This window comes from Cheilinus undulatus, linkage group 14 (genome assembly GCF_018320785.1).
Source record: "Cheilinus undulatus linkage group 14, ASM1832078v1, whole genome shotgun sequence".
NCBI classification, from domain to species: domain Eukaryota; kingdom Metazoa; phylum Chordata; class Actinopteri; order Labriformes; family Labridae; genus Cheilinus; species Cheilinus undulatus.
In genome coordinates, this window is record NC_054878.1 from 13,782,812 (window position 1) to 13,807,453 (window position 24,642).

Consider the following 24,642-nt stretch of genomic DNA (forward strand, 5'->3'; position numbering starts at 1 on the left):
AGTCAATGCAACCTTCCACACCAGCAACATAAATTCGTGTAGTGAAATTGCGGCGGACATTTTTTCGAACCGTGGTTGATTTATTCTATTTTTAAGCTCGCTCCGATGAGCACATATCTGGCCAATCAAAACACTCACTGGTGCAGAGTTTTAAAATAGACAGAGGAGCAACACATCCTCCTCACCATCACTATGTTTGTCCTCTTCTCATATCTGTCTGTAGACAGTGCTTGTGGTTTTTGCCTCATGTAGCCTGGTAAGAGAGGGAGACGGGCAGCCCGACATGTCCATGTGAATGTAAAACTACTGTTGGTAAACTACTGGGATTTAGTCCCATTAAATATTTAACAACACAGTATCCTCTGACCTCAGACACACAGCTAATAAATGCTCCGGCTCAATCAGCTCACTGAAATGACTCCTCTGACCAGTCTGGAACACAAACAGGTGAGCCAATCACTGTGCTGTGGGGGGAGTTGACTCCTCTAATCATGATGTATTTCATATCAAAGTTGTTAATCTGACTGCATTTGTCAAGCTGATGAATTTGAGTTTAAAGCCTGTTTTCTTGTAAGCAGCTTGGTCGTCTGGCACGTTGCCATACGGCAGGGGTCATTAACTCCATTTTCACAAGGGCCAGCTTTTTCTTGATTGATGCTGTGGGGGCAAGATATTGAAATAAACTGAAATAAAAATCAACATTTTCAAAACATTCTTGTAAAAATATTATGTCCTTCCAAAAATAACGGAACTTTCAGCCTTTAACAGTGAGATCAGTCCCTATCACCTTTACTGCAGCCAGCCACAAGGGGGCAAGATATTTTAACTCCATATTTCTGGATCCCTCTTGATGTCTGTCACTGAGTTTGATGCTAATATGCTGTGTTGCGATTGGCCAAAAACGCTGGTAGGAAACAGATCTGTAAAGGAGGGAGATTGCACTCGCAAAGCGCCCTGTGTGAAAAATGATTGTAAAAACTGCAACTTTATTCAAGACAATAACAAGTATATGTTTACCATTCCAAATTACAGAAATACTAGTGTGTTTCTTGTATAGTAAGCCGCTAGGTTGAAGGTTTACTTTAGACTTCAAGAAAAAAAAAGTTAAAAGATAGCATGCCTCTCAAATTTTCTTAATTTAACAGTCCTCTGGAGGCCAGATGGGAAACTGTGGGGGGCCTGATGTGGCCCCCAGACCTCCAGTTGATTATCACTGCCATATGGTCTCTCTGAAATCTACCACAAAAGTTTAATTTTTTTCAACATTCTTCAGGCACATTCTGGACAAAAATAAATCACAAAAGAAAGTTTTGAATGATCACTACAGTATAGTAATCGAGAAAAGTTTAATTGACGTCCAAAGGCATTTATTTATTTACTTCTTTTTATATTCTGGCAAGCTCAGCCTGAACTATGACTGATTCTGAGGATATATTAGGTTTGTGTGAAACCTTTCTGGTCTCCATTTACACACTGTGCTCAGTTATACAATTAAATACATGCGGGTGATAAAGATATGTTCAGTGACGAGAGGGCAAAGAGGAATCCCTGTGGAGCAGACACCATGTCTCTATTTCATCTGTGCGTTTTTCAGGTACGTGAAATTAATTCAAACTAAAACTCACACTGTGATAACATGGGAAATATCACATTAATGTAAGTGCTGGTGCTATGGTCTGCAGTTGTTTGAACACCTTCGATCAGGGTGAATGAAGTTGAGACTTTGATAATGACATGTATGGCAGGTTTTTAAAAGATAAATGGCCACATTTTCATTATAGGAAGTAAATTATGGTTTTCTTGGCTGTTTTATATCATTATAACTATTACTTTTATAGCTTTTATGTATGTTGTTTGTGTGTTATGTGATTGATTAGCAGGAATGATCTTTACTACTTACACTTCCACAGGCACATCTTACATTGGGGGCACAAGATGATGGTATAACATTAATGTTTTATATCAGGAGTGTCATACAGCCCAGCCAATGAGCAAATTTCGAGGTGTTCTGAAGGTGTTTTTCAAAAAAAAATTGGGCAGAGTTGGACTAAAACACCAGTACAAATATCAATCATATGTCATGACTGCTAAATCTGGCAGGTCAAAAATGAACATAACTAATACACGAATGAAGAGCCGTGTGGGATCCAAAAGAGCCGACTCTTCTTGCCAAAAAAGAGCCAAACCGAATGGTCCGGATCACTGAAAAGAGCTGAATTTCCCATCATTATCACACTACAGTTAAAAGTGACCTGAATCTAATTTTTTGCTCACATGTGAACCGTATCTGATTTTTTTCTGGCAGTGTGAACAGCACAAGTCACACTGAATCCGACTGTTTCAAATCCCATTCAGACCACTTCTGTTAAGTGGTTCTAAATCAGATACGTATCTGATCTTTTGGAAGTCGACAGCAGTGTGAACAGGCTGGAAAAAAGAGAGCGGAGAAAAAAATCAGACACGAGAAAAGATCTGAATTGAGCACTTAGGCCTGCAGTGTGAACATAGCCATAGTGCATACATTTATAAGTGAGACCCAAGGACTTTGCAGACATATGGCATACTGTATGCCACAGGGCATAAGTCTGGCTTTAGCTGTGCAGCTAACATTATCAGAGCTAATCTCAAGCAGCAACAGAGTCTGGTTTGACCGAAAAGATTACATAAAAAAACCTTACTTATTTTACATAAAATGCACAGTATGTAAATTCGGGCTGTCCCTCAAAACAGTACCACATTGTTGGTTTACTCTATGGTAAATTAAAGCCAAGGAGAACCATAAATGAACATAGTTATCAACTTAAAAAAAGAAATAAGCCATGGAGGTTGGAGCTGTTAGCAGCTGGCCTGGTCTCTACTCAACCTGGTAGTCCCTGGTGACAGATCCAGTCACAAGACCTCTCCTGTTGCAAACATAAAAATAAATCATTTCTCTTAAAAAAAAAAAAAAACTGGAAATATATGTAAGAACTCAGCAAGAATATAGAACATAGGTATAGTCGATTTTAAAATTGATCTAGGCATTTTTGTGCAAAAATTCAACATACTGTAAAAACAAATGTAGGGGTCCTATGTAAAATACTTAAGTAACTTTAGCTTTTTGAGTTGAGTGGCCTGACTTAGTACTTCCTGTTGTCATTTTGTGGACATAACATGCTCAATGCAAAAAAATCCAAGTTGGCAGAAATTTTTTCCAATAGAAGTAGAAATATAAAGTTCAGTTGTTGAGCCAAGTGAGCTATTTCAGTTGAGCTCCTGGTTAGTTGAGCTATACCTTACATATTTTAAGTTACTATCAACTAATCAAACTACTAACTAATCAAGTTTTTTTTTAAATTGTATTGCAGCTTTCAGTATTTCTATAATTCCTATTTGAGTTCATCTCAATGAGTGTGAAACTCAAACCAAAAAATGCAGCTCAACACTCTTGCTGCTGCATGCCATCTCTGCTGTTTTCTCTTCTTCAGCCTCCACTCATGTTCTTCCCTCGTGTGCAGATATAACAGAATGAAAGAAACCAGATCAAGAGGAAGACATTCACTGAATACAACAAATCACAGGGCAAAAGCTAGGTGTGTTTATCTGACTTTTCCTAATCCAATAAAGGCCTTTATCCAATAACGTATATCAGATTATGCTGGTTCCATGACTATTCGTAACCAGGTGACTCTAGAAGTCAAATGATGATTAGTTTATTAGCGTGCATGTTATTGTGCTCACTGGGTCCCATTCACATACTGAAGAAGAAATTGTTTTGAAAACCAAATTGTGCTGATTTTTTTAAGAAGACCCAATTTCAGACACTAATACGGATATCAATACTTTTAAAGAAAGAAGAATAAAATGTTGGACTATCAAGCTTTTAAAAGGCACACATTTCAGGCAAATAAAAAACGTGTCTAGGTTTTTCATGAATTATTTAGAGAAAATAAAATGTTTGTGCAGGTAAAAAATAAAACACATTAAATGTAACTATAGCACAAACTTAAATTAAACTGAGTTACTAAAATTGAAATATCTTCATTAAAACATCAATCAGCGATGAGGGGCAGTACTTTCAGGCACAGCGGAGTCGTGACGTAAGCAAGCAGCAACAAGAGGCCGTTGTGGTTATGGCGGAAGACATTGGCCTGGATGCTGCTAAAGCACCAGTTTTATCAGAACTTGACATTTCTTCATTAAAAGTAGAACAAAGAACAGCAGTGGGTGTTTTCTTTTCAAAAACGACAAAGTCGTGTACTGACATGTCTACAGTCACCATTGTTCGCTTTATGCAGTTCTCTATGGAGTTAACTCCTCGACTGGGTGGCCACTTTTTGAGTTGAGCTAGCGGCCACATCACGAATGTTTTGGAGATTGAACGTGAGGAAGCTGACACAATGCCGGGGGCCAGCAGCAGTGAGCAGACCCAGACCGAAGGAATCTTGAAAGAGCAAAATAATGCTCCCCCAGAAAGACTGGAAAGAGGTCCCAGGCAGAACCAAGGACCCCCTCATCCACCATACCCCTACAATGGACCCCCTAATTCAGAATCAGCTTCAGGAGCAGAGAGCCAAACTGAAGGCTTAGGTGGAGACCCAAGAGGAGATGGAAAAGGAGATGAAAGATCTCTGGAAGCAGCTGGAGGAGGTTGAGGAAGAACCAAAAGGCCCAAGTCCAGCCCCCAGTGTTCAAATAATACAGAGCAAATTAAAGAGCTCTTAGTACTTGTTTCCTCTCAAAATAAGTGCCTGCAGACTGAAATGTTAAGATCTCACTCCCTGCAGACAGAGGTACAAGAAGTCCAACAGAGGCTGTCAGCTGAGATAGACTCTCTCAAGCAGAAGAAATCCTCTAGAAAGAAGCTTCTAGGAAAGACTCTGATACCGTCCTGCAGATGGAGGACATTCAGCAGGTCTAGATTGATCTACACTCATGTTTGTATTCTGAAGAATGAAGTGAATGTGCTTACACACAACATTGGCTGTTGTTGTCAATTGGTCGTGGATGACTGTTGCGTCACTGAGAAACACAGATTGCATGACATCAGACTTAAGACTTCCCACAATATCAAACACGGTTTATATTATCGTAACACCAAGACTGAAGAAAGACTGCCTTAAAATGGTTAAAATTGACTATGATTGATTATGACCACCTCACACCCAACGACTGAGACAACAGGAGTTTTTGCGGCTTTAGCAAGACTCCCATGATTTTACTCCAACTTTTGAATTTTGTATGCGACTTTGAAATTGGAGGAAAAGTTGTAAGGTGTAGGGCCGCCTTTAGTTGCAGCCAGTCTTTGGGCAATCAAGGTTTCGCTTTTACCACCTCATGTTGAGCCTGCAGACGCCAGAGTATTCATTCAGCTTCATTTGTGGTACCTGGCTCATTCAACATTAGACTCATTGTGCTTTTGCAATGTGCTATTTTTCACATTTGGTTGAAAAAAGGACAGATCATGCCACTATTAGCAGTAGAACCAGGCAGAATGCAAACATTTCATGGCTAAGGGCAGCATTGACCAATTAGATATGTTGCTGTGAAACTCTAGGATTGTGGGTAGTGTAGCGCTCTAGCCTGAGATCCCAAATAAACCATGATTCTTTTTAATCAAGTGGAAAACATACAAAACATGTGTCTTCTACATGGTCACATATCATTGTTGCACACTGTGGTAAGTCTACCTTGTAAGGTTATGACATTATGCCTAATAATCAAATCTGAAAAGCAGCAAACTGAATGGTGTTGAGGATGATAGCAGGAGGGCCTTTCAGTGATGTTCTAAAGGCATTTTTTTTTTCAGGTTAGAAGCAGCTCAGCTGAAACTCTTTAGGAATAGGATTAAGAAAAATCTTCAGAGGGCATTGGTGAAAGGGGGCAATTGTGAATACAAACATTTATGTCTGCAGAATGCTTTAATTGACATCTGCTTTAGAACAGGTGTGTGCACGTACTTTTGAGTGAAAATGGTTTTTATTCTGTGGTTTATTAAAGTTGCACTATGCTCATTTTCTGTTAAATATGTGGGGGACTCATTGCAGAATGTTAAGTTGCTGTAATCATTTCCATTGCATGATCCATCGGTGCAAATTAATAGCTGAACCACTGTCAGTATTTCCAGTAATCTCAGCTACAGCTCATGATGTCCAATGTCCCATTTTTTCAGAAAACAGCATTTAACTCATCAGTCAGTTTTAAAAGACAAGAGGTCAACGGATGACAATTATCACGACTTATCACATGTTTAAGTGTCCGTCCAAAACCTCTGAGGGTTTTTGAACGTCTGGAACGACCGTATATTTTCCCTCCTTTCCCTTGAAGTCTTTTTTCCCTCTTAATTATTCTCAAATGGAACTCTCTGGGTGTTTGAGAAATGTGCTGCAAAAGGTAAATATTGTATTTGAATGCAACGTCCAGACTCAGTCAAGAGTCACGCTACGCAGGCTCTTTAAGCGTGTCTGTGCTTTCCTTTCCACCTCTCTGACTCTCAGTGACACATGGAGTAACCTCAAGTACACACAAAGGACTCCAAATGCTAAGTGTCTACATATGTACTCACAGACACGCACTCCCGTCTGCTTTGAATTCACTTTTCATGTTGTGAGACATAATTTTTCATCCTAAAAGATAGTTTTACATATTTCTCTGCTTTCATCGACATCTGTGCATAAAGCATTGAAGCTTTTGCTCTTAATTTGGCCTTTTTTTTAATTTTTGCACTGAAAAGAAGGTTTTAAAAGTAAATCAAAAGCACAAACTTCCACCAATGTTGGAAAGAAAAGCCAACAAGCAACACTTTTGAAAAATACAATGAATTACTTTCTGGCAGAGAGTTAGATGAAGAAAATTGAAACCACTTATATCTGAGAGTGGTATTGATCTTTTTGTTGAACTCAGATGGATTATATTTTCAGAAACGTAGAACTTTTCTCATGCTTTTTGACCGAAAGACAGAGCTCCTATCAGGTGGATTTTGAGTTCAATTTCACCTTTTCAGATAAAGCTAGTGTCTATTTCTTTTTGCACTACCGTACTAAATCAGTTAATTACAACTGTGTTTCCTTCTGTGGACGCTTCAAGTCTGATTTTTTTTTTTTTAATTCTACTGCTAAAAGAAGGCAGGTAAATATCACAAACGAGCCAAAAGTCCTGCCTTGAAAAAAGCTTGACCACAGACAGCAGGGTCATTCATTCCTCACTGTGAGCTCAACAAAATCCAAACGTCCTCCGTGCCTTGTCTGCCCTAACACCGCTCTCAATACAAAATCTATTTCAGGCTTATTTGGTGGATTTTTTTGTTTGGATGACTGTCCAGTGCTTGGTGGCATGCTTTCATGTCTCTGTATCTTCCTGCAGAGCTCTGAGTAAACTCTGAGCAGGAATGTGAGGAAATAGTATGGGACAGAGGGGTAAGAATTGAGGCAGTGGCTGGGAGATAATTTTATGTGATGGCAGCTGTTTGAAGTGATGCAAAGAGGTGTTTAAGACAAAAATAAAATGGTCCAATAAATTGCAAGAGAGAAAGACAGCAATGAGTGCAGCATGGCATGATAAAAAATACAATGTTCAATATTGCAATAACCTAAAAAACAAAAAATTATAACACTTCCTGTTTCTAACGCTGAACAGTATTACATCAAAGTCAAACATTAAACACAGAGTATTGCGATACCATATATTGTAATATATTGCTAACATATCAATTTTTCAGCTATAGCTGATTCATAACTAGCCTTGCCTTCATTTTTATCGTATAACCGCGGTATTTTATTTGCACTCCTTGCAAACCCCATGTGTCATGACCATGTTGTTTGTGCCCTGCTTGCATCACTTATGTCCTTTCCCTGGTGCTGCCATACTGGTTGTATTAACTTTCTCCCGCTGGATGACCGCCACCTCTGTCGACCTCACTGGACAGAGGACGCAACAGCATCATCAAGTAGACAGAAAAGCAACTGATGCTATTTATCCAGTATCATGGACTTCAGTTCATATTAGCCATTAATTTGAAACGAATCGATAGTCGACGGAAGATACGATAAGATTATATTTCCACGCAAAATATTGCGATACTATGCTGTATTTATTTTGTCCTTCACCACTATTTCTACCCCTAAAACAAACCTGTGAGCTGATGCTAAACTCCTCAGAAAAATGTTCTTTTAAGTCATTGTGTCATTAATTCTTTTAAGTTTGAGTTTCATTTCTCTCCTGCTGAGCTGTGCCAAGTTACCACTGACAACATCAAATTCCTGATGTGGGTGTGCACAATAAAAGCATTTGGGCAAACTGTGGTCTTTTATTGGGAAGAACTTGTTGGAAATATCATGTTTATCATTGATTTAACTTTAGCAGAGATTCCAGTGAGTGTAAAGAGCTACAGTGTTTACAGATGCTTCTCTGTTCATGTTTAATGTCACAGCCCACATCTTTGAATCATCATGGACTTAAAATAAGCAAGTTATCAGTCAAAACACAACTTTAAACCATTTTTTAGACATTATAGTACAAATCACTGCAGTGCTGGACTCTAGCTGAACCTAGTCCATACGCAGCTCAAAGGCTGTGTCAAAACTGTAGACAAGCTGACTAAGACGCCCGACCTTGCAAAGCAGATGAATCTGCCAGACTCCATGTCTGTAATCGGGCAAATCCATCTTTAAAAGCTCCAATCCACACTAATCGGCATCATTTGAGGGGAACGAGGCGTTAGCGGTGGGCGGGGTTTAGATTTACTAGCCTATTAGCTGCCACAACATAGCGGCCGTTTTATCAGAATTGGACCCCATTTCTGTTTGATATAAAGAACAAAACAACATTTAAAGCATTCATGATGGAAATTTTGCTTTCCCTCTGTTGCCGACCTGCTTTAGTATGAGTTTGCGATCGTTACGGGGTGGTGGTTAGTTGTACTGTAAGTGGTTGTATACAATGGCTGCTAGTGGAGTAGTTAGCTCAGACATAGCCACAACAGCAGTTTTGTCAGAACTGGATGATATTTCTTCATTTAAACAAAAGAAAATATACACACTGAAAGCTTTTCATGGCAGATGTTTTTGCTCTTCTCATGGCTTGCTTTGGCATGGGTTTGTGGCCATTATAAATAAGGTGTATCCAATCGCTGCTGCGGTAGCTATTAGCTCGGATGTAGCTAAAAGAAAGCAGCATTTTAATCAGAACTGGACCACATTTCCTTTTGAAACACACACTAAGTCACACTGCTCAGGAGAAATGCATGAGCACAACATTATTTTGTCTATTTGCTCTGATTGTCCCATCACAAATATGACGGACAGAATGTTCCTCCAATCACTTTACCAGAATTTTGTGAAAAGTCCAAAACGCTTTCTATGGGAGCTTTGCCAGATGAATGTGAATTACTTCCTGCAGTAGAAATATGAAACAGTCTATCTGGCGTGTCAGGTGATGAGCCCTTCAAAGTGAGCGAACTTGCTTTTTGTTGCTGTTATGCACACACAACACATTTACCTCATTGCTGTGCTTTACATTGATTACACTGAGAAAATCCAAAAGCTTTTTAAAGATATTGAGCGCTTAAGAAAAGCCTGGAAACATGAGGCCTTGTGACTTTGACCGATGACCTATGCACTCCAAAATCTAATCATTTCATCCTTGGATCAGAGTTAACATGAGAGCAAAGTTTGATGATAATCTGTCAAAGTCTTCTAGGGATACCAAAAATAACCTGGACATATGTATGGATGTATGACTGCACCAAAAAACTTAATGCCTCCCGCCTTAGCTATCAGTAGCACATACCATTTGTGATATGATATTGTCAGATTTCAGTTTTGATCTAATGATGTCAAAACATTTCATTTAAAGCTGCGGTGAGGCTCCTTCTGAGTATGTTGATTTTGGCTCCCCTTGTGGACAAAGTGGAAAACTGTACCTCTTTCCTGGACATTCTGTTTTCTGAGAGAAAAAATCTCATCCTTCTTATCCTTAATCTGAAACATGCAAGTCAAAATGAGACTTTAGCCCAGAGATTAAAGAAAATTGTGTTTCACTAGTGTCCTATGATTGTCTCATCTGACATCTGTTCTGCAGCAACAGGCATAAAAAATAACTATGATAGGTCATCTGTCTTCATTTTGACTGGTGCGTTTGCTTTAGTAGGTCATAAAAATGCATCATTAGTAAGTTCAGTCTGTTTTATAACCAGATAAAACTAGTCCCAATAACTTTCAAAATAACAAGCACAATATGAATGCAGGGGGAGCAGCCAGGGAAAATACAGGAAAGTAGGCTTTATGCATTGATAGTATGTGTTTCAGTTCATTTCTGTTCATTGAAATCTGTCTGATTCCTTTATAGTCATTTCATGATGAGAGAGGATTAACTGATTTGACCTTCATGTATTAATTTGTGGAAGATGCTAATGACACCTACAGTCAAATGAGTCAGTGCACTGCAGTCTCTAGAGTCGCAGTCATCTCTCACATTCTGCAATGTAAAATATTTGAGACTTCTTAAGACGTAAAGATACATTTAACACCATTTTAGTTTGATGATTTATTTCTCCAATAACATCTCCAAAAGTTCAGTAATATAATGAAATCAATACTGCCTGTTTTGCCATAGAAGAAGGTTAAATTAGATGGAAATACCTATTCTACCGCCTTCACTTTCATGTTTCCAGACATGCCAGAGTCCCCCTGAAGGGCATGTGTTTCCATCACTCAAGGCCAAAGCAGACTGGTCGCTCTCTATTGCATAATTTTCTCACTGTACTTAAGCAATTTAAGATGTGTAAAAGCGCCGCTACATTTTTCTGACGTGACCCTGACATATTACATCACATCGGCTCCCAGGATTCTCTACAGATTATTTGGGGCCTCAAGATAATAGAATGGCAGATTGCACACAGATCAGGCTGCTGGCTGGACCATCTTTTTTTGTTTTTTACACATCTGTGGTTTTATTGCCTGCTCAACGGAGACTAAAACAGAATATCATCTGCTGCACTCTTTAATCACGGATCAGTCATCATAACGCATAAATGAAAGACAATGTAAAGTCTTTGATACATCATGCTGCTTTTCCTCTTCATACCACATTTAATGTGGATTATATATACTGAATTTTGGGATGTTCTCAAAACAGAAACCTAAAGATGTCACCTTGGGTGCTCTGATATTATAAAAGCAATTTAGGCTGACATTTAGGCTTCATGGTTATAATGGAAATTAATCATCAAATTAATAATGAAGAGAATAATTAGTTGCAGCCATTATGACCGGTATTCTATCATCTTCACTGACTATCACTGGAAAGACACTTCCAAGAAAAGAAAAGGGAACACGGTATGCACTCTACCTGCAGCGTATGCACAAGCTGATAAATAAGATGGGCCACTTATTTGAATAGTGAACTTCAATGTTAGCTTTGCTGTTGCTTCTTAAGAGATTAATAAAAATGCGTGCCGGAATGTCTAACCTTACACTCTGTATTATACATTACCAGTGAGACAACATAAGAATTCAGCTTTATTCAAGCGATGAGCTGCTTTTTACATTTGCTTAGACTACATTCTGCATGGAGCATAACTTTAGCATCAACACCAGCATGGAATAATAATGGATGCATGATATTATCAGTTAGACATAGGTAATAACTTGAAAATTGAATTATTGGTATTAGAAGATGGAAGATTCTGCCGATATTTGCAGATGACTGGCTGTTAATATTGGTGAAATATACCAATGAATTTGTGCAGATCATAGCAGAATCAATTCACCTACACTGTAAAATCTGACACGTGAAGATACTCAAAATCTTTGTTGAAACTGATAACACTGTAAAGAGTGAAAATACATTTTTGCGTAGACTCAAGAAAAAAAATATAATTTATACTGTAATCCCAGATAAGTTAAAAGAAGTCTAAATATTAGAGGCAACATTTAAGTAGCATCAACTCAGTTTTACTCCAACAATTATGTAATGTTCTTTTTTTTTTTTAGCTAAACTACAAATATGAAATAGCTATTACAGATCCTTCAATAAAGTACACTTTAAGTGCTCCTATCCTTGTCATGCTGAGGTTGGTCCCTCTAATTCAGAGGATAACTTCACTCATGGTGCAAAAGTGTCACCCAGGGCATTCTGGGAAAACTGCAGATTAAGGGATGATTGTCAAATAACTTGAGTGCAATGACAAAAATACTACCAATGATCAAGTAGTGTTTACTTCAAAATACAAATGGGTTCTATAAACTCGGAAGCATACAGTTGAAGTAGCTGTTTAGGTGTTTTAAAGTTTCGTTCTCTATTAACACTCATATCTTACACTTTTAAGTGTGTTCTGAGGTCTCAAGTTTTAGGTCTGAACTTCAGCCACTTTGAATTTCTAAACCTGATAAAATCTAGGTATCTTTTGTGTTTTTCGAGCACTTTTCCATGTTTGTCTGACGTAAACACTTAACAAACATGCTGTTTAATTCAGCAATTACAACCCTTACACTAAATCCTAACCCTACCTGTGTTATGCAGCCTAATTCAGAAATAAGAAAATAAATGCGCAGTTTTTACTAGGGATACACTGTATCATCGGTCTGGTATTGGTATTGGCAGATATTGGCTTAAAAAGGCAAATATATGTATCGGCAGATATAAAAATTTATGCCGATATTTACATCTGATATTTTGTCTGTGTATTTCAGCATATATCGACTGTAAATTTCATCCATATATATTATCAAATTAGTGTAATTTTAGGCTGAACAAACTGACCTATGTCAGTATAGGTCTATTTCTTTATTTATCCTCATTTTCTAAACTTTAAAGTGTTTTTAAGGACTAAAGATTGCTTTTTTGGTCATCCTCAAAACTTAAAGTATGTCCAAAAGAACTGAAATGTCTTGTCAGAAGAGCATATTTAAATATCCGTATCGGCTAAAATGAATCTGTAAATATCGGCATATCGGATATTGGCAAAAATCCAATATCGTGCATCCTGAATTTTTACCCATTTTTGAAAGGCAGTATGAAAATCATTAATATTAAACATCTTATAGAATGGTTTCAGACTGATAAGAAAAGTTTGAATACATTTGGATCTTTTTTTTTTTTTTTAAATTGGCATAACCGAATGTTTTATGCCAGCAGAGCTATCACTTTCTCCCTAAATTATGTACAAATTTCTTTGCATCAAAAACGTATTTGTATTTACAATGGCTCGAAAATGTTACATTTAGCTGCCTTTTTGGGATACATTTACATTTTTTAACCCCTGGACCCTTTTGTGCTTTAGGTCACCCCTGATGTTTTGGAGTTCTACCTCCACCTCTGGTTATCAGCGAACATTTGATATCAAGCATTCCTACAAACCAGTGTCTTTTGTCTTGTGTAATGCACACCTGCACAACTGCACAGCTCCTATTGCATCATTTGTACTACAGTGATTTATTCTATTTGGTTTCATTTTTGAAAATTCCAGTCCTTGAAAAGTAGAGCTGTTTAATACTATTGTTCTACCAAAACACCAAGCCAAAATCCTTATCTCTGTAAACGTACTTGCCAATATACCTGATCTGGAATCAAAACCTTTCAAACTGGAGTCTTGTGGTCTAATTTCCTCCTTTTCTTTTCTGTATAAATCCCTGTAGCTGTCTCTCCATCGCCCTAATATCAAGTACACTACATCTATAATCACAAGCTCTGGATTCAATAACTTGCTCTTATGCAATGTTGTATAAATTGTGCTTTTAGAGAAAATATAAATGATAAAGGAGATTTACCTTTGAGAATTAATGTTGACCTTTTGACTTGTTTAGTTGCACAGGTTTTTATAATGATGGATGCATTATTCAATTGACCAAATACATGGTGCAGAATGTATTTTATCATTAAACATGCTCCCATTAATGATTATTCATAAGTTTATTTTTTCTTCACTGTTTCAGATTGCCTGTACCCTCACTCTTTATCAGGAAAACAAGTCCCACTGACATCTGGGACACAGCTTGTTAGTAATACTATAATAGAGGAAAAATAATACCTTGAAACGGAATAACTACTTAACATCACAGACAGCCTCAGCCCCCAGGGAGCACTTTGAAGGAATATTCATGATATTATAATGATTTTTCCTCGGGGTTACGAGCCATTTTACATTCAAAATGCATGAAAAACACCCAGTAGAATCGCTTTTACAGATGCGTTCTGTACGCCTACTTACAGCGTCTCCGTGCTCGCGGGAAACCTGGGGAGAATATCAATGTCAACGCAGGAGACTGTGAAAGTCCCCCACTCAGAGCAGTTGCAGCCTTTAGGGCAGAAGTTAGCCTCCGACACGGCGCTGACAGAGAGCGTGAGGAGCGTCAACAACGAGCATGCTACCACCTGCATGCTGGAGAGCTGCTCGCTGCCAGAGAAATATCCTCAGTCTGAACTTCTGATGGTTCAAAACAGCAAAGTTTTCATCCAGTTCAAGTCAGGATGGCTGCTGTAAGATCATTGCTTCAGGTTTGTAGTCCGCAGGTAGATGCAGTGGAGCTGCTCCAGACTGTTGTGATAAGTTTTCTCTGCAGGGCCTCAGATGAGTTTCTGAGAGGTTCTGGAGGTGTGGATGCTGTAAAAGACGGACAGCTGCACCTCTGTGGTGGCTTTGGAGGTGGTCTTCAGCTAAAGAGGAGGGTGGACTTCTGAGGCACTCTTGTGTTTGACTTGAGAATAGTTTTTACCCTTCTGTAACCTGCTCTACGCTTGTAGTGGAGTTAAGTGTAGTGTTTGAGTGTAGCTAGCTAATAAACTACGGAGGCCTTAACGCCAATGCACATTTAACAAACTCAACATGAGTGGAGTTGATACAACAGCCAATTCACTAAACATAAAAAACACCATTAAACTAAAAATATATAACAAACATTTTGTAAAATAAAAACTGAAACAATATTTGAGGCAACAAGACAATTTTTAATCAATTAAAATAAAAAAAAGAGAAACATTTAAGGAAACTCAAAAGCATTCCACATTTTATAAAATAAATCATGACAAGCAAAAATATTTCACAAAACATAAAAAAGGAAACGCAAAAGTGGTTCAAGAAGTATGAAAAAAGATTTTATAAAATTCAATAAAAGTTTGACAAATTATATCAAAATTATGTAAATGAATATAAATCATTGAAAAGAAACTTAAAATAAAAATGTAGAAAAATAACAAGCATAAGAAATATACATTAAAAATGAAACAATATACTTTAGGAAATTTAAAAAAAAATTACAAAAATGTAATCTATCTATCTATCTATCTATCTATCTATCTATATATATATCAAGAACTGTAAAAAGAATCATTGAACCACAAATTAATTAACATGACAACTGATTTCTTTCTTTCTTTCTTTCTTTCTTTCTTTCTTTCTTTCTGTGTAAATGAAACTTTTACATAGTTGAAACTTAAGGCCACTGTAATGATTGAACAATATTTAATGAAGTTTAAAACTATTTCACATTATACAGAAGTATATCAAGACAAAAATATTTCACAAAACATGAAAAATAACAAGAAGGAAAAAAATAGTTCAAAAAGCGTGAACATTTTTTGTGAAATGCAAAAAAAGTTTTAAAGTGTAAAAACAACAACAAAAAAAATGTACATTTACATTATAAATTAATTGTTTATTGTGTTTGAAATTTTTAGGCCTTTGGGGCAACCATAATAAAGACTGAAAACAGATGGTGAGTACAAACTATCCATTTTAATAATTGTATTAAAATGACTACTTCATTGTCGATATTATTATTATTATCATTATTTATTTATTTATTTTTAAAATTATATTATGTATATTGTTTGGTTGTTTTTGACTTCTGATTTTCTTTTCTTAACTTTGTTTCTCACTCTTTTCACTTTTCTTTCTAAAGAGCGGCACAACTGGCGCAATCACATCACTTTGGACAATGTAGTTCACAAATAACACATTCCAACACTTCCCCTTGCTGGTAGCATACACTTCCCATCATCCTTTGGGGCCGCTGTGATCCGTTGTTTTCCTGCTCAGACGCGGCTAGTTTAAGTTGCCATAGCACGGTAGAGCTGAGGGCTGCTTCTGTTACTCGTTATGCTATAAAGCAGCGGCTGTCGCTCAGCGTTTTCATATATTTGTCATTTTTCTTATATTTTCCGCTGGAATTTTGCATCTTGTACAGTTTTTTACGGTGTTGTCACAAGGCTAAAATAGTTGGCTAACGTTTGGGTAGCTAGCTAGCGTTCACAGTAGTTTCCACTTGTTGCTAGCCGGGGGACCATCACCCACAACAATGCCCAGCTCTGTGATTGATTGGGAAGAGGACACTTTGAATGGTTTTGTTGTAATGTTCAGATAGTTGTCTGTCTCCGCTGGTTGTGATGGTAACATAGAAACATTTCATATCTCTGTTAACTATGACTAAAATATCAATCGACAAAACTGTTGAAACGCAGCCCTGTTTGATCGTTAATCTGATTAACGTTTCTGTGAACAGTTCGCGTTTTGTGCAGACGACGCTAGTGCTGGTCACTATTCGTCAGGTTTGTAATCGCTAAAAGCTGCTCCGTTTAAAACTATGGATACATCAAGCGAGTCCGATTCGTATGATCGGACACCGGGGCGTAGACCCCGGGGGCGTGAAGCCCACAGACCTGGCCGGGACAGGGGCAGAGCCAGTGGGAGTGTGGGCGATGGTCGAGCTGCAGGCATCAGCGAGAAGATAAGCACGTTGGCAAACACTTTACAGGTACCAATATACACCACATAGACAGAGACGCCGACATCCGCTAAGATTTCATGCACCTGTACAGTACAGTCGTCCTCATGCTTACATCTTGCAACAGCTGTAACTGCCATTATACATGTACAGTTCATCTAAAAATTTAGAATGTCGTTGAAAATGTATTTCAAAATATTAGAATCTATCATAAGACAGCTAAAATGATTTGTAATACAGACATTGTGACCTTATGTATTTATGTACTAATATTTATTTTATAGGGACCTTCTGAAGACTATGATAATTTATACATTTGCAATAATCTCTGTATCAGTGTGGTATTGCATGTAGACCGTTAGTCTGTGGCGCTGCTAAGGTGTTATGGAAACCCAGTTTGCTTTGCAGAAAATAATTTTCCATGATATTCTGATTTTCTCCGATGCACTTGAATGCTGTAACACATCACAAGCCCCATCGTTGTCAGCTTACAGATGCTGCTTTTCTTTGACAGGACACCAGTAGGAACTTGACCAAAGTTGATCGGATGCTGGGCCAGTACAGGGACCATTCAGTTGATCAAACTGAAGCCATAGCACTGGTTAGGCATCTGTTCTTACTATAAATGAACTGTAGTTTTTCCGCATAATAAAGGCACTGACATTGTGACATGAGTCTTTTCAAAACAGATATGGCTATGTTCGCATAGCAGATTTCTTTTCTGTGCATGCTGTTGTAGCACGAATATGCTTATTTTGACACTTTTTGGAACTTATGGCTAAGTTTTAAGTAGAAGTAAATTTTTCTCTGTATTGAAAGAGTTTAAATATCAGGCTTTAAACATCAATTTCATAAATCTACATCTTCAGTTTATAATCGGAACATTAAAAAAACAATGATCAATGTTTCTCTTTGCTTAGTGATAGCATTAAGTTGTCAATCTATTTTTCTTTCTTCAGATCTTTAGAATATGTGACTTTTCTCAAGAATATCTGTTTCTCCTGTGATGTATTTTTTGCTTGTCAATTGTCTTCTGCTGTATCAGCTCAGGGACAACCTGGAGGAGTCGATCAGTCAGCTTCAGACTCAGAGGATTGGCAGATCCAATGGGGCTCAAAGCGCTTCATCCTCTGCCTCTACCCTGCACACCAGTGACCTGGAGGCCTGCTCTGGATCGGGTTAGTAGGAACATAAATTCAATTTTCAGTGAACTGTCCGTTGTCATCTCATAACAGGTTGAATATACAACAGTTTGCTAAGAAATGAAGAACAAAGACTGCTGAAATGTAGGCGTATTTTAGAATTGTTATAAAGAAAAATGATCAGAAACTCTGGCTCTTATTTTGTTTTAAAACTTAAAAAATTCCTACATCTGTTGTTTCAGATGGCCAGCGTTTCTATCCTACGTCTCCACTGAAGGACTATACAAGCACTCCAAGAAGAAGGAGGTCACAGTCTGCTGGTGTGCGCTTTAAGGAGGCCAGCCTGACAGGAGAGGATGTAAGAAAAGTAGATAAATCAGTTCCACTTGTTTATGTAAAGTAGTTTCATAAAGCTTCCACAAGAGGGCATATTGAGTCAGCAACATACAGATCATAGGAACTTTGTTATCACTTATCTTAAACACTGTCAATTAGATTTATTCAGCATCAGGTATTTGTATTTACTAATTGATATATAGTGGTTCAGGAGCACTGACTTATAGTTTCTACTGTAGTTTCAATAATTTGTGCCTCTCAAGAAGAAGATAGCCTTCTTTTTGCTCTGCTATTTAGTATTCTGTATCTGTCATTGGCTGTCACATATAGATTCACACAATGCACCAATCCTTGAGGGATCTGCGCTGTGACCAGCAGAGACTGTCTGAGGACCTGGATAGAGAAATCCTCCGGAGAAATAGGTATCTTAAGGGGGGGTGGCAAAGTCTGAAAATTAAAACTGCAAACAGTCGCTGCTAGTACCCTACTGAATACACCATTAAAGTGTACTCAGTTATTCCATATTCTGTTGATAAAGTGTTTTTAGTTAACTAAATCTATAAAAAGGTGTTTAGTTACCAGTTAGTCAGTCACAGCATCATTGTTTATGCAGAATTTCTGGCAAACACTACCAGATAGGAACATCTGGCAATAAGTTGTAACTGAAGTTTTCATAATTTACTATACTTTTGATGCAATACATTTAAACTTACACAGTCTTTGTTCTTTAGCTTTTGAAAGAAACAAAATGTAAGAGAGAAAACTGTAGGTCTTGAATTACATCTTCAACTCAAAACTGCTTGAAAGACTGTGCATTTTTAGCAATCTCATACAGGTGCATCTCATAAATTACAAAAAGTTGATTTTTTTCAGTAATTCAGTTAAAAAAATTAAACTCAAAGTTTATAGATTCATTACATACAGACTCATATAGTTCAAGTGTTTATTTTTTTAATGTTGATGATTATGGCTTACAGCTAATGAAAACCAACATTCAGTATCTCAGAAAATTAGAATATTGTGAAAAAGTTCAATATAGGAGTCTGATGGTATCACACTTTTATCAGCTAATTAACTTAAACCACTTGCAAAGGTTTCTGAGTCTTTAAAAGGTCTCTCAGTCTGGATCAGTTGCCTACACAATCATGTGGAAGACTGCAGACTTGACAGATGTCCAGAAGAAGATCATTGACAGCCTGCACAAAGAAGGTAAGACGCAAAGGGTCATTGCTAAAGAAGCTGGCTGTTCACACAGTGCTGTACCAAAGCACATTAATGGAAAGTTGAATGGAAGGAAAAAACTAAAAGGTGCACAAGCAACAGGGATAACCACAGTCTTGAGAGGATTGTGAAAAAAGCCCATTCAAGGATTTGGGGGAGCTTCACAAGGATTGGACTGCAGCTGGAGTCTGGAGTCAGTGCTTCAAGAGCCACCATGCATGGACGTATCCAGGACATGTGCTGCAACTTTTGTATTCCTTGTGTCCAGCCACTCTTGAACCAGAGATGATGTCAGAGGCGTCTAACCTGGGCTAGAGACACAAAGCACTGGACTGTTGCTCAGTGGTACAAAGTCTTCTTCTCAGATGAAAGTTAATTTTGCATTTCATTTGGAAATCAAGGTCCCAGAGTCTGGAGGAAGAGAGCAGAGGCACAGAATCCAAGATGCTTGAGGTCCAGTGTAAAGTCTGCACAGTCAGTGATGGTTTGGGGAGCCATGTCAGCTGCTGGTGTTGGACCACTTTGTTTTATCAGGTCCAAGGTTAGCACGAATGATTTAATTTTCCAACAGAACTTAGCACCTGCCCACAGTGCCAGCAGTACCGATACCTGGTTTAAGGACAATGATATCCTTGTGCTTGAATGGGCAGCAAACTTGCCTGACCTAAACCCTCTGGAGAATCTCTGGGGTATTGTGAGGAGGGCGATGTGAGACACCAGACCCAACAATGCAAAAGAGCTGAAGGCCACTGTCAGAGCAACCTGGACTTCATAACACCTCAGTAGTGCCACAGACTGATCGCCTCCATGCCATGCTGCATTGCTGTAGTGATTCATGCTAAAGGAGCCCCAACCAAGTACTGAGTGCTGTACATTTTCATACTTTCCAGTAGGCCAACATTTCTGTGTTAAAAACCATTTTTTCATTGTTTTTAAGTAATATTCTAATTTTCTGAGATACTGAATTTTGGGTTTTCATTAGCTGTAAACCATAATCATCAAAAGGAGAAGAAATAAACACTTTAACTTTCTCAGTCTGTGTGTACTGAATCTATTAGGGGTGTAACGATACAGAACAACTTTGGTTCGGTATGTTTTCGGTACGGTGATTGAGGTGGATAAATAAAATTAAATTTTAATTTTTTTAGTTAAATTCTATTAAAATAAATAGGCTGAATAAATTACATCTAAATTATAAATAATGCTGCGACCTCCCTCCAAAAGTTTTTCAATGATTAAAAATATTAATAAATAAATAAATTTTTGAATAACTAGGTTATTTCCATTGATACATTGACATATTTATACCCATTCTTTAAACACTAAAATTTCCCAGCTAACTTGAACGTATCATCACACAATTGCAAGTTAGCTTGTTAAGTATGCAAAACCGTGGCGTCCGTACCGTGACGGTGTGAGACGAATACAAATACCGTTACACCCCTAGAATCTATATAATACGAATTTTACTTTTTGAGTTGAACTTAAATAAGTCAACTTCTTGATGATTTTCTAATTCAGTGAGATGCACCTGTTAGTTTCTGGCATTCTACACTGTGCAACATGAATCTCATAAGACATCAAGCTTGATGTGTGTAGACTGTAAAACTACAACTCCCACTAATAGCCAATAGCCCAAAATCACAGTGTTTACCAGGCTTTAGTTGTACAAAGTGTGGTGACAATGTATTTTTGCATTTTAACAGTGTGTAGGAGTGTGCTTGAGATTTTCTTTGGTCATTTGAAAATAAAATAAATATTGGGGGCATAGGGCTTCAGTTTTAGTAATTTGAATGTTATTTATTCACTACAATTATCATAAATACTTGAAATTCTGGTATTGTGACATATCTGTTTTACAAAGTATTTGTTTCCCAAACATTTTTGTTGAACTCACTAGAAGTCTGAATTCAGAAGTAATCAGAAAAGGCTTTTGGCCATTCATTCAGCTTAGTAATTAGATGAATCAGTGATGAAAGCCATTCATCTCTTATAAAATTATTCACTTGTTTTTGTTATTTGTCTTTCCTTCTCTAAGAGCACACTCACACTAGGGCCAGTTACCCTGTCACCTGCTAGCCTGCGTTCACTTTCCTCAAAGCCTTACAGGGCTTGAGCAGGGATTAAGCATCACATCATAATATGATATGCAGTTTACTAGAAGCACGGTTTAACAGAGATGGCAGCATGGAGAAATTCACAAAACATGACTAACTTTACTCACTTTGTGACTTCTTTTGATCAGATACGTCTCTAAATCTCTACCATTGTTTGAAATGGTCATTGAGAGGAACCTCAAGCGTGCTTGGGCATGGTTAAAAAACTGCCTAGGGTGATTTTGCCCTAGTATATTTTTTCTTTAGTATTTCTGAGACTGCTTTGACTGTCTGCATCAGGCTTTAGGGGGTAGGGCCTCTCTGATTTTGTAATCCAAAGTGTAAGGCAGTGTTTTCCAACCGTTTTTCTTTGACCACCCCCTACATGTACTTAAGAAAAGCAAAGCCCCCCCCCCCAGGACCCAAAAGAGAAGAAAAAGTAATACACTGCCACCAAAATTCAACATAGTTTTAATTATTTCACTGATTAAAAAAAACCCTAAAACAGGCCTGTGCATGCTTTTCTTATCAAAAAACCTTTGTATAAACTACTTAATAACTGCTTTATCATAGTTTTAGTCAATATTTGCAAATCTAATTTTGGCAGTATCAGAGCAGACAAAGCCTCGCACCCCCCTTAAGATCTTTGGTGCCCCCCCCCCCCGTGGGGTCCCAGACTCCAGGTTGGGAACCGGTGGTGTAAGGCATCTATTATGGTTGCCCAATAAATTGCAGTTTTATATGATCCTTTGCCTTTGCCTTTTATCCTAGCAAATACAGTAAAATTATTTCATAAAGACAGGCAATGCTTTTTCATGCAGCATACATACATGTTAACTGCTGAACAGAGGCTTGTGTATCACAAACATTCTCTCACACCAGTTTGATAGAGTCATATGAAGCTGAAGCTCAAGATTTATGGTGATAGACTTGTGGGGGAAAAATGCTTTTTTTGTTGATTTTAACTTTTGATTCAGGAGCAACCTGTTGCAAGAAGCTATAAAGAAAGCTTACAGAGAATGTTAACTTTTAGTTTATTTATCTCACTATATATCCTTCTTGCAAATCATATTTTTGTCATATTATGCAGGCCCAAGATGAACATAGGTGTAGGCATAAAATAGCAAGATTATGGCTGTATCATTTAATTGTTTTCTTTCCCTGTGTTCGCCTAGATAAACTCACGGCATTAATTTGAAAAATGTAGTGTATTTTCTTTGATATTGCAGCATACTTTGCAGACAGAGAAGGGCACTGCTCATTTGTCCCAGTGTCTTTAGCTTTAGTCCCTATGCAGTTTATTATCTATGCTTTCCCGTTCTTTTTTTTTTTCTTTTTTTTACATTTATTCGTATTAATTTTTCTTGGTTTAGCATTTACATTCACACATTTTACATTGACCTTGGTTCTGACTTGCAGCATATTGATCTATTTTTTCATATCTGTTGTATGGATGTATTTTTCCTTAGCTTTTAAAGAATGCACCTTTTATGATCTCTTTAATCTCCTTGATGAGAGGAAGATAAAGGTGGTATTTGAAGCTGTAAGAGACAGCAACGGAAATTGGAGTCAAAAGGCAGGAGCCCTTTCTCTCTACATAAATTAGTATTTGATATTTTCAGGTTATTAAAAAATCTCTCCTCTCTGGTGGTGCTGACCACACTGAATTAACCCTTCACCATATTTCAACATTTGTAGTTGTATTAAGATTCTTATTGGCTTCATATTATGTATTCACATTTTGATCAATGATGTCCTTGAATAAAAGATGGAGGACTCAGCTGTATAAATGTTTTCAATCTACTGCATTCTCTTTATTTTTATAGGTCTGATATTGACACGAGGCGGGCGATGGAGAGCCTCACAGAGCACTTGACAACATCCCAGAGACAGGCCTCGGTGAGTTATAGCCAAGTATTTCTCCATCAGTACTTATAGTGAGCCTTGAAGCTTTATGAGTTTCAGAGGAAAAGTGAATGCCCGCTGAATTTTAAGATGTCATATCACAGGGAAAGATAAATGATAGCAGTGCATTTAGAATGCAATAAACTAATATTTTCTTTCCTTCGTAGAAAACAGCTACAGACAAATGGTGTCATCTTTTTAAGATTTAATTTCTCTGAAGTATAACTTTAGCAAGTAATTCAGTTTAATTTCCAGGCACATGACTGTTCCCTGCACCATCAGCGCTGTGATAAATATGCAGCTCCAAACGTCAGCCTGGCATGTTTAATATTTTTTATCTTGTCATGTCTGTGGACGCGACACGATAAAGGTATTAGCTGTCTCCTACAGGTGGATGTGATACTTCCTGATTAGTCCGAGAAGTCTTGCATCCAAAATGTAATACTTCCAGTCAGTTCCAAGAGATATTTTTGTCACCCACCCTTTTAATTTCCTGCTGTCTCATTTATCATATCTTAGTGCTGTTCCTGCACCAGTGATGTTTGCGTGACCCCCCAGGCGTTTTCTGTCTCCATTTCTGCAGGTGACGTCTCGCGTGGAGCGACGTCTGCAGGAGCTAGAGAGAGAGCAGCACGCTGGGAAGCGAGAGAGGAGGACCGATCAGCGGGTGGTCATGTCTGACGAGCTGCAGGAGGTGACACTCTTTTCCACCATTCATCTGCTGTGATAGATCCATCCAACACCTCCCCGCTGCCACTCTCTTGGTCTCTCACACTCAGAAAGGACATCAAAATATCTTGAGATAACACTGAATCACATAAAATCAGCTATAGAGATGAAAATTGGAGCATCAAAGTACTTCACATTTTGCAATACAAATACAAACTTAAATCAGCATGAAAAAAAAATACCACTGGCTTAGATGACACTGTCTAGAAATAAAATGCTGATTGGCTAAAGCAAAACTTCCTCACTGGTCTGATGCAGACATCTGTGTGGGCTGCTCTCTGGAGAGCTGTGCAGGGGAGTCATTGCTAACTCTACAACCACTCTACTCAGCTATTTAGTGTTACATCTCCATTAGCAATCATGTTCTTGTCAAGTGCAGCAGAACCAAACAACAAATGACTCTGGATTGTAAGGATAGAAAACAGCTTGGCTGCAAGATGAGAAAGAAGGTCTAAAGCCAAAGAGGGATGTACCTGGGATGTGAGCTATAACCGCTGAGCTCTCTGGAGATGTCTG

General features: G+C 37.9%; 2 protein-coding genes across 4 annotated transcripts in view; one reads left to right on the forward strand and one right to left on the reverse strand.

Moving 5' to 3' along the window:
- tshr (thyroid stimulating hormone receptor) overlaps positions 1 to 14,355 on the reverse strand; it is a 48,244-nt gene extending 33,889 nt beyond the window's left edge. The window contains exon 1 of the mRNA XM_041806208.1: positions 14,186 to 14,355. Within this exon, the coding sequence (XP_041662142.1) occupies positions 14,186 to 14,355 (170 nt within the window). The remainder of the gene's footprint in view (positions 1 to 14,185) is intronic.
- Positions 14,356 to 16,013: 1,658 nt separating this feature from the next.
- The window catches only part of LOC121521870 (centrosomal protein of 128 kDa), a 95,157-nt gene continuing 86,528 nt past the window's right edge, over positions 16,014 to 24,642 (forward strand). For all 3 annotated transcript variants that reach the window (XR_005992896.1, XM_041806047.1, XM_041806048.1), the window contains exons 1-7: positions 16,014 to 16,727; positions 17,212 to 17,298; positions 17,743 to 17,875; positions 18,082 to 18,197; positions 18,506 to 18,597; positions 23,319 to 23,391; positions 23,981 to 24,091. Coding sequence is in view for 2 of the 3 variants with exons in the window: in XM_041806047.1 (XP_041661981.1) it covers positions 16,557 to 16,727; positions 17,212 to 17,298; positions 17,743 to 17,875; positions 18,082 to 18,197; positions 18,506 to 18,597; positions 23,319 to 23,391; positions 23,981 to 24,091 (783 nt within the window). In the remaining variant the exon portion in view is untranslated. The remainder of the gene's footprint in view (positions 16,728 to 17,211; positions 17,299 to 17,742; positions 17,876 to 18,081; positions 18,198 to 18,505; positions 18,598 to 23,318; positions 23,392 to 23,980; positions 24,092 to 24,642) is intronic.